Consider the following 10,679-nt stretch of genomic DNA (forward strand, 5'->3'; position numbering starts at 1 on the left):
TCACCGTCTCCTGGTGATTGGCCCAGAATCACCCAGCCAACTTTCATACCTAAGGTGGGACTAGAACTCCCCGTCTCCTGGTGATTGGTCCAAAGTCACCCAGCCGGCTTTCATACCTAAGGCAGGATTAGAACTCACAGTCTCCTGGTGATTGGCCCAAAGTCACCCAGCTGGCTTTCATACCTAAGGCGGGACTAGAACTCCCCGTCTCCTGGTGATTGGCCCAAAGTCACCCAGCTGGCTTTCATGCCTAAGGCGGGACTAGAAATCCCTGTCTCTTGGTGATTGGCCCAAAGACATCCAACTCTCTTTCATGCCTAAGGTGGGACTAGAACTCACTGTATCCAGGTGATTGGCCCAAAGTCACCCAACCAGCTTTCATGGCTAAGATAGGACTAGAACTCCCTGTCTCCTGTTGATTGGCCCAAAGACATTGGGTGGGTGTGGCCCGTTGGGTGGGCGTGGCTGCTGTAGTTATGGCAGACTGGGTGGGACTAAAAAGTTCAATCAGTCAAGTCTAACTTTGCGAGATCTTTTTTTTTCCCCGCGGGAAGTTGAAATTGATTGATTGAATCTTTATTTTTTTGGCACACGGCGGCAGAGGCCTAAAGCGAAAAGGTTTTATAAAACCTAGCTGAAGGCCTAGGACTTGGGCGACGGCACGTGTGCCCACAGAGAGGGCTCTGCGTGCCAACTGTGGCACGCGTGCCATAGGTTTCCCACCACGCTCCTAGATCAAACTGGCTCTCTGTCATTAGTTTTCTATTTTTATTTTGCTTCTGGAAAGAGAGCAGGGTTTCACCTCTTTAATGGCACAGGTAGTCCTCCATTTACAACAGTTCATTTAGTGACCGTTCCAAGGTACAACGGCTCTGAAAAAAAGTGACATGCACGTTTTTCACACCGAATGACCATTGCAGCCTCCCCCATAGTCATGTGATCCAAATTCAGACACTCAGCAACTGACTCACATTTATGACGGTCGCAGCGTCCCCCGGGGTCACGTGATCCCGTTTGCCGACCTTCTGCCGAGCAAGTCAGATTCACTGAACGACCGTGTTACTAACGTAATAACTGCAGTGATTCACTTAACAACAGAAACGTTGGGCTCCATTCCGGTCGTAAGACGAGGACCACCTGTCCGAGTGAGCCGGATCCGCTTTGCAACCCCTCCATGGGGCAGAGTGCCTCTGTGCTAGTGCAGAGTGGCTCCCCCTGGCCCCGGACAGCCACCCTCGCTCCTCCAGTTCGCCACGTTTGCCGTTCAGAGAATGTGGTTTCCTGCCTAACGTTGACCTTATATAAGACCTGTCTGGTTTCCCCAAATGAATCAGCACTCTAGTCCTCAGCGGTCACCTTCGGGGTGAAGCCCTCCCCCCACAACATTTGCACAGATGTGCACTCCGGAAACCACAGGAAGTAGGTGCTGGCTGGGTCAAGGCTGCTGTGCACAGACCGGGCCAGGCGTCTGTTTCGAGTCCCCCATCTCTGCAGCCTCTGGCGTCTTCGAGAGGAAGACAATGGTGGCATATTCCGTCTGTTCCCGCTGAATGGACTTCGGAGAAGGAGTGGGCTTCGTCTTTTTTCCTCCGGGGAATTCCAGCATTTCATAATTGACCGTGAAAACGGTTAAAGCAGGAGGCTCTTCTTCCTTCGGTTCAAACGCAAATAATAATAATAATAATAATAATAATATGTTTTAACAAAGCCTACGTATCTCATTTTTTAAGAGAGTTAAAACTCATGGCACTGTTTCTCAATCTTGGCAGCTTGAAGATGTGTGGACTTCAACTCCCAGAATTCCTGAGCCAGCCATGCTGAGGGGAAAGGGAGAGGTTTCCAAGCTGAGCCATGCTGGCTCAGGAATTCTGGGAGTTGAAGTCCACGAGTCATTCAGGGGCCATAGTTCCCCCATGCTGGCTGAGGAATTCTGGGAGTTGAAGTCCATGAGTCATGAAGGGGCCATAGTTCCCCCATGCTGGCTGAGGAATTCTGGGAGGAAGTCTGCAAGTCATGAAGGGGCCATAGTTCCCCCATGCTGGCTGAGGAATTCTGGGAGTTGAAATCCATGAGTCATGAATGGGCCATAGTTCCACCATGCTGACTGAGGAATTATGGGAGTTGAAGTCCACGAGTCATGAAGGGACCATAGTTCCCCCTGCTGACTGAGGAATTATGGGAGTTGAAGTCCACCAGTCATAAAAGAGCCAAGATTCCTCACCCCTGGTCCCGGTAGTCCTCTACTTATGACCACAATTGGGCCTCAAATTTCTGCCGCTAAGCGAGACATTTGCTAAGTGAGTTTCGCCCCATTTAACGACATTTCCTGCCGCGGCTCTTAAGTGAGTCACTTAAGCCTGTAAAGTGAGTCACACGGTTGTTAAGTGAATCTGGCTTCCCCCCATTGACTTTGCTGGCCTAAGTGACCCCCAGGGGACACTGTGTGACCGTCATAAATATGAGTCACTTGCCCAGTGTCTGAGTTTTGATCCCGTGACCAACGGGGACGCTGCGACGGTCGTAAGTGTGAAAAACGGTCCTAGGTCATTTTTTTAGTGCCATTGTAACTTTGAACGGTCACTAAATGGACTGTTGTAAGTCAAGGACTGTTGATACACCAGACAGGAGTAGCCAGGGTGGTGTGGTTCAATTTTGAGAAGTAAAAAGGAACTCACCAAAGGAATATGTCCGTCTTTCTGCTTCTTTTGCTCTGCAAGAAAAGGGAGAATTAGAACTCACTCCTCATTTCAATCAGTTCCTGTGGCAACAAAATTCTCTCTTGTAATAATACAGGGAATCCTGGACTTACAACCGATTCATATTTACGACGGTCGCAGCGTCCCGGGGTTGCGTGATCCCCTTTTGCGACCTTTTCGACAAGCAAAGTTAATGGGGAAGGCTAATAATCTTTTTTGCTCTTCTTTGCACTCTTTCTAGAGTCTCAACAACCTTCCTTCCTTCCTTCCTTCCTTCCTTTCCTCTCTCCTTCCCTGCCTTCTCCTTCCTTCCTTCTTTCCCTCCTTCCCGCCTTCCCTGCCTTCTCATCCCCATCTCCTCCCTCCCTCCCTCCCTCCCTCCTTCCTTCCTTCCTCCCTCTCTCCTTCCTTCCTTCCCTCCTTCATTCCCTCCCTCTCTCCTTGCTTCCTTCCCTCCTTCCCTCCCTCCCTCTCTCCTTCCCTCCTTCCCTGCCTTCTCCTTCCTCTCTCCCTCCCTTCTTCTCATCCCCATCTCCTCCCTCCCTCCCTCTCTCCTTCCTTCCTTCCCTCCTTCCCTCTCTCCTTCCTTCCCTCCTTCCCTCTCTCCTTCCTTCCTTCCCTCCTTCCCTCCTTCCCTCCCTGCTTTCTCCTTCCTCTCGCCTTCCCTTCTTCTCATCCCCATCTCCTCCCTCCCTCCCTCTCTCCTTCCTTCCTTCCCCCCTTCCCTCCTTCCCTCTCTCCTTCCTTCCCTCCTTCCTTCTCTCATTCCTTCCTTCCCTCCTTCCCTCCCTCCCTCCCTGCCTTCTCCTTCCTCTCTCCTTCCCTTCTTCTCATCCCCATCTCCTTCCTCCCTCCCTCCCTCCCTCTCTCCTTCCTTCCTTCCTTCCTCACTATAATGTCTGGGAAACAGGAAAGGATAGCATAAAGACAGGATGTAAGAGAAATACGTAGGCAAAAATTAGCTGGGTCTTAGAGTGGGAAAAGGAAGAAGACAAGCTATAAAAACATCTGTGGGAGGAAATGTCTAGCCAGGAAAACTTAACTAAACTGAAAAACAGGAAAGAACCTATTGTCCTAAGGGGCCCAGAACTCAAAACCAACCACTGAATATGTCTGATATTTTATATTATTAACGAACAAGTGATGTATGATTTAGTATGCAGCAGGAAATAGGCAGGAGGCGGTCGGAAAGAGTGTAACCTCATAGTAGCTCAGCCAACGGGGAAAGAGGAGGGATGCAACAGCCGGGAGAGGGCTGTATAAAGAAGGGAACATTTTGGGTTGAAAATTTGGAGAGAACCAGGCATAATAATAATAATAATAATAATAATAATAATAATAATAATAATAATAATAATAATAAAGTTGGAAGGGATAAGAGCCGAGGTGGCACAGCAGTTAGAGTGCAGTACTGCAGGCCACTTTAGCTGACTGTGTTCAGCAGGTCAGCGGTTCAAATCTCACTGGCTCAAGGTTGACTCAGCCTTCCATCCTTCCGGGGTAGGTAAAATGAGGACCCATATTGTTGGGGGCAATGTAAATATATATATATACATTGCTTACTGGTGTACACCGCTTAGAGAGTGCTTGCACTTAAAGCGGTATATAAGTCTCATAAAATAAAATAAATAAAATAAATCTTGGAGGTCATCTAGTCCAACCCCCTGCTCAGGCAGGAAACCCTACACCATTTCAGACAAAGGGCTGTCCAGTCTCTTCTTAAAAACTTCCAGTGTTGGAACTTTCACCACTTCTGGAGGCAGGTGGTTCCACTGGTTAATTGTCCTCACCGTCAGGAAGTTTCTCCTTAGTTCCAGGTTGCTTCTTTCCTTGGTTAGTTTCCATCCGTTGCTTCTTGTCCTGCCTTCAGGCGCTTTGGAGAAGAGCTTGACTCCCTCTTCTTTGGGGCAGCCCCTGAGAGATTGGAACCCTGCTATCCTATCCCCCCTGGTCCTTCTCTTTGTTAAACTAGACTTAACCAATTCCAGCAACCGTTCCTTATATGTTTTAGCTTGATAGCTTCTCTCCCCGCTTATTGCAATCAACGAAACGAAAGGACTTCGTCATGTCTTGGCTGCTTATTGGCCAGGCCAGCTCACCTCTGGACATGGAGGAAAGTGGCCAGGAGCACATAACAACCCGGTCACCACACTGTTTTTTAAATACTTAATTGTAAAACTAACAAAATATTATTTTAAAAAAAAAATTGCTTACTTTGTCTTCTCCTTCGGATGAGCCACACGGAGAAATATAAGACCACGAGCAGGACGAACAGTCCAGTCCCTCGCAAATCAGTGAAAGACGTTTTGGCATCTTTACGGTCACCACCTTTGTCCTTCTCCTTGACCTGTGAGGTCTCGTTTGGAGGTTGAGCTGCAGCTACTTTCTCTGAAGAGAATAATAATAAGAAGAAGGAGAAGAAGGAGAAGGAGAAGGAGAAGAAGAAGAAGAAGAAGAAGAAGAAGAAGAAGAAGAAGAAGAAGAAGAAGAAGAAGAAGAAGAAGAAGAAGAAGAAGAAGAAGAAGGAAGAAGAAGAAGAAGAAGAAGAAGAAGAAGAAGAAGAAGAAGAAGAAGAAGAAGAAGACGAAGAAGATCAAGATGCCCCACGAAAATAAACATTAGAGTCGTGAGGAAGAGTACTACAAATCTTGGGTATCCTTCAAGCTGACAACATCAAGCACACTGAAGTCAAGAAAAAGATTAGAGGTGAATACATCAAGAGAGTGAAGAAGATCTTAAAGTCCAAACTCAATGGAGGAAATACCATAAAGGCAATCAACACCTGGGCAATCCCAGTCATTAGGTACACAGCTGGAATAGTGGACTGGACTCAAGCAGAACTAAAAGCAATGGATAGGCAGACCAGAAAAATAATGACAATGAATCATGCTCTTCATCCACGCAGTGACATTGATAGACTTTATCTACCAAGGCAAATAGGTGGGCGTGGAATGCTACAAGTACATCAGAGGGTTGAAGAAGAAAAAATGGCTTTGGAAGAATATCTGAAGAACAATGATGAAGATGCACTGAAATTAGTATATCAGGAAGGCTTACTGACTACTGGAGAGAGCAAACTGGCCTACAAGAAAGACCAAATGAAGAACAGAATAGAGGCATGGGAAGACAAAGCACTACATGGCCAATACGTTAAAAAAATAGCTGAGAAAGCAGATAATAACAAGACCTGGCAATGGCTAAGAGCAGGAAAATTGAAGAAAGAGACCGAGGGACTAATTCTGGCTGCACAAGACCAAGCCTTAAGGACAAATGCATATAAAGTCAAAATTGAGAAGACAGCAACAGACAGTAAATGCCGCCTATGCAAAGAAGCTGAAGAAACGTGGACCACCTGGTAAGCTGTTGCAAGAAGATTGCACAGACTGACAACAAGCAGCGGCATGACAAAGTAGCAACAATGGTGCATTGGAAGATCTGCAAAAAATATCATTTGCCTGTAAGCAAAAACTGGTGGGATCATAAAATAGAGAAAGTCATAGAAAATGATAAAATTAAACTGCTCTGGGACTTCAGAATTCAAACAGACAAGCACCTGCAACATAACACCCCAGACTTAACAATTGTCGATAAGAAAGACAAAAAAGTCTGGATAGTGGACGTGGCAGTGCCTGGAGACAGCAGAATAGAAGAGAAAGAACTGGAGAAGATAACAAAATACAAAGACCTACAAATAGAAATAGAAAGACTGTGGCAAAAGCAAGCAAGGGTAGTACCAATAGTCATAGGCTCCTTGGGTGCAATCCCAAAACAACTGGAGCACCACTTGAACACCATTGGCATTGACAAATTCGCTATTAGTCAATTGCAAAAGGCGGCCTTACTAGGAACTGCTTCCATCCTGCGACGATATCTGTAATACCATCAAACATCCACATCTGCCTATCCCAGGTCCTGAGTAAGGACTCGATAGGTAGACAGAAATGCCAAATCCAGTCTGAACATCTGGCTGACTGTGCGATGATCAATAATAATAATAATAATAATAATAATAATAATAATAATAATAATAATAAAGTTGGAAGGGACCTTGGAGGTCATCTAGTCCAACCCCCTGCTCAGGCAGGACACCCTATACCATTTCGGATAAATGGCTGTCCAATCAAGGTTGGACAGGCAACATCCAAGTTGCCTCCTAATTCTTCGTTTTGCAACTTTAGCTCATCCAGAGCGAATCCAGGTGAGTAGGAGGCACACCTGTCTGGGTGGTGGGAGGGTCTCTCAATCTTAAAGATGGGTGGACTTCAGCTCCCAGAATTCTCCAGTGGGTTGGGAATTGAAGTCCACCCCTCGTAAAGTGGCTAAGGGTGAGTAACATTGACTTGGAGGCGTTTTTAATGGGAAACTGGTACGTAAAATGTGAATACAGATAGCCCTCGACTTATAACAGTCTGTTTAGTGACTGTTTAAAGTTACAATGGCAATGGAAAAGGGGACTTGTGACCATTTTCCACAGTTATGACTGTTGCAGCGTCCCTAGGGTCACGGGATCAAATTCCAGATGCTTGGCAAATGCTTCATCCTTATGACCGTTGCCATGTCCCATGATCAGCTTTTGCAAACTTCTAAATCTGGGGGACAACCTGTTCTCCAAAGCGCCTGAAGGCAGGACAAGAAGCAACGGATGGAAACTAACCAAGGAGAGAAGCAACCTGGAACTAAGGAGAAACTTCCTGATAGTTAGAACAATTAACCAGTGGAACAACCTGCCTCCAGAAGCGGTGAATGCTCCATCACTGGAGGTTTTTAAGAAGAGACTGGACAGCCCTTTGTCCGAAATGGTGTAGGGTTTCCTGCCTGAGCAGGGGGTTGGACTAGATGACCTCCAAGGTCCCTTCCAACTCTATTCTGATGAATTGAAACTTCTCCCTCCTCTAGCAGTTTTCATGGGCAGCCTGAAAAATATCAAACAAGCTTTAGAAATGGCGAGCGAAAGGTCTGCTGGCTTCGAAGAGTCAAGGAGAGAGGCAGCTTCCTAACAGTGAGAACAATGAACCAGGGGAACAGCCTGCCACCAGAAGTTGAGGGTGCTCCAACATTGGTGTTTTTTTAAGAAGAGACTGGACAGCCATTTGTTTGAAATGGTATGGGGTCTCCTGCCTGAGCAGGGGGTTGGACTAGATGACCTCCAAGGTCCCTTCCAACTCTGTGAGTCTGTCCTATTCCTTCCTTCCTTCCTTCCTTCCTTCCTTCCTTCCTTCCTTCCTTCCTTCCTTCCTTCCTTCCTTCCTAGAAGAAGGCTTTTAAGAAGAGACAGCCACTTGTCTGAAATGGCATAGGGTCTCCTGCCTGAGCAGGGGGTTGGACTAGATGACCTCCAAGGTCCCTTCCAACGCCGATCTTCCATTATTCTGTTCCTAACTCTACAACTGCAGTAAGAAAACTGATAAAAATGGGGCAAAAAAGGCACTTAAGAACAATCTTGCTTAGCAATGGCTTCCTTTTCGTCGTAACTGGAGGACCGCCTGTCCACGGGTCTTTTTTTTTTTTTGCTACCCAAAACCCGCCCCAGAAAGTCCTCCAAATACGCCGTCACACCTGTCACGGTGAGGTTGCCTTCGTTGCTCTTCAGAAAGGGCACCTTCAACTGGATGGCGTTCACCCAACAATAGTACATCCCGCTGTCGTTCTTCTCCACGTCCCGGATTTCCATCTGGTAGGTGCGACGGTCTCGTTTGGAAACGCTGTACTTCCGGCTGCCGGGGTCCAGTTTGACTGGCTGGCAGTCGGGGCCCCACTGGTACCAGTTCAGATAATTGCCATAATCGGGGTTGGAGATGGAACAAGTAAACGTCGCCGTTTCTCCTTCCGTTAAACGTAACTGGGCTGGGCGAAAAAGTACTGTGAGAAAGAAAAGAAATGCGCAGGACGAACGTCCGTCACACCGTTGAATGAGCAGGCCCCTCGACGGAGGTTTTAAGGCAGTGTTTCTCAACCTTGACCATTTTAAGACATGTGGACTTCAACTCCCAGAATTCCACAGCCAGCATTGCTGGCTGTGGAATTCTGGGAGTTGAAGTCCACATGTCTTAAAATGGTCAAGGTTGAGAAACACTGTTTTAAGGTTTGAAACAGGTCATCTTTGGCTTATAACCGTGCTTTTAGTGACCAGTTTACAAAGGCACTGAAAAAAAATGACTTACAACCGTTTTTCACACTACCCAACTATGTAACATCATCAATGCTGGAAGGAAGTAGGGTTTCTAGGACTGATGATGTTACCTAGTTGGGTCATGAAATGTCTGCCAGAAAACCACCAAGCTAGGAGAGCACCAAAGGTCCCAGAGATGATGACCACCTCCTCCTCCTTCTCCTCCTCCTCCTCCTCCTCCTCCTCCTCCTCCTCTTCCTCTTCCTCCTCCTCCTCTGCACAAATCCCTCTCCGTTCTAGCACTGATGACGTTACATAGTTGGGTCATGAAATGTCTGCCAGAAAACCACCAAGCTAGGAGAGCACCAAAGGTCCCAGATGACCACCTCCTCCACCTCCTCCTCCGCCCCCTCCTCCTCCTCCTCTCCACAAACCCCTCTCCCTGCTAGCACTGATGACGTTACCTAGTTGGGTCATGAAATGTCTGCCAGAAAACCACCAAGCTCAGAGCGCACCCCCATCGTTCAACCCTGAGCTATAAAAATGTTCTTCTCTCAGAAGTGCGCAACCTGCTAAGATTTAGTCCAGTTTTTGGGGAAAAAAATATTTTTCTCGACTAATTCACGCTGGATCGAACCCCAGATTTTGGGGGGTGGGGTGGGATGTTCCAGCCTTTTACTTCTCTCACCTCGGGCTTTCTGGAAAAAAATAATCCTAGAAATTGCCAGGATATCCTACGGCTGTTTTTCTCTGATTGCGCCTAAAGTCCCACAGAGACGGCTACTCGCGAGGAAGATGATGGGTACCTACCGAAGGGCTTGACCAGCAGAACAGGCGGGCAAAAAAGAAACCCCAGCAGCACAGGGCACAGATTCTGCATGGCCACCCCAAAAAAGTCAGCAACGCGTGGCAGGATGGTCTGAAGCTTCATCCACCAAATGTAGAATTTCAGCCGGAGGGAAAGAAGAACATCAGCAAACTTTGGGGCAACCTGCCACATCAGGAGAGGAGGATGGGATTCTGCCTTCTCGCCCCCCCCCTCAGCTGTACCCCAAGAATTGGCAGATCTGGGGGGGGGGTGAAGCTTCTACCTGCCTCTGCCTTCCTTCCTTGCCTTTGACATATTGAACTGAATCTCTGCAGGGCTGTGAGCAAAGGAAGTGAGAGCAGAGAACGTGAGAGAAGAAAGGCTCAACCTCCCACAGGTTGTTTGCAAACTGCAGCGATGGCAGTTTTCGGAGACACAGGAAGCCCCGTCTCACAGATCAGGCCAGGCCCAGCATCACGGGCGCAAGGTGGCAGGGGGGCCCGCTTGGTTCTTCTGCACCTTGCTAGTAGGGAAGGAAAGGAGGAAGGAGGGAAGGGAGGGAGGGAGGGAGGGAGGGAGGGAGGAAGGAAGGAAGGAAGGAAGGAAGGAAGAAAGAAAGAAAGAAAGAAAGAAAGAAAGAAAGAAAGAAAGAAAGAAAGAAAGAAAGAGAAGGAGGGAGGGAGGAAGGAAGGAAGACAGAAAGAGAATGAAAAGAAAGAAAAAGAAAAACAGAAGGGAGGGAGAAAAAGAAAGAAAGAAAGAAAGAAAGAAAGAAAGAAAGAAAGAAAGAAAGAAAGAAAGAAAGAAAGAGAGGGAGGGAGGGAGGGAGGGAGGGAGGGAGGGAGGGAGGGAGGAAGACAGAAAGAGAATGAGAAGAAAGAAAGAAAGAAAGAAAGAAAGAAAGAAAGAAAGAAAGAAGGAGGGAGGGAGGGAAGGAAGACAGAAAGAGAATGAGAAGAAAGAAAGAAAGAAAGAAAGAAAGAAAGAAAGAAAGAAAGAAAGAAAGAAAGAAAGAAAGAAAGAAAGAAAGACAGGAGGGAGGGAGAAGAAGGAAGGAAGGAAAACA

At 47.2% G+C, this 10,679-nt stretch overlaps 1 protein-coding gene across 2 annotated transcripts; it reads right to left on the reverse strand.

The window, feature by feature from the left end:
* Nucleotides 1–663: 663 nt before the first annotated feature.
* Nucleotides 664–10,074, reverse strand: LOC120296898 (programmed cell death protein 1-like). 2 transcript variants are annotated; one of them, XM_039318947.1, is made up of 5 exons: nucleotides 9,616–10,074; nucleotides 8,253–8,540; nucleotides 4,911–5,084; nucleotides 2,676–2,710; nucleotides 664–1,651 (listed from the first exon to the last, which is right to left on the reverse strand). In XM_039318947.1, exons 1-5 carry the CDS (start codon nucleotides 9,803–9,805, stop codon nucleotides 1,436–1,438), a joined length of 903 nt encoding a protein of 300 aa, XP_039174881.1. In that variant the 5' UTR covers nucleotides 9,806–10,074; the 3' UTR covers nucleotides 664–1,435. The 2 variants fall into 2 exon arrangements, with proteins under 2 accessions (XP_039174881.1, XP_039174880.1); XM_039318946.1 differs by having other exon boundaries at nucleotides 8,253–8,555.
* Between the last annotated feature and the right edge of the window lie 605 nt (nucleotides 10,075–10,679).

Source organism: Crotalus tigris, unplaced genomic scaffold, assembly GCF_016545835.1.
Source record: "Crotalus tigris isolate CLP2741 ecotype Arizona unplaced genomic scaffold, ASM1654583v1 scf7180000021707.115196, whole genome shotgun sequence".
NCBI lineage: Eukaryota > Metazoa > Chordata > Lepidosauria > Squamata > Viperidae > Crotalus > Crotalus tigris.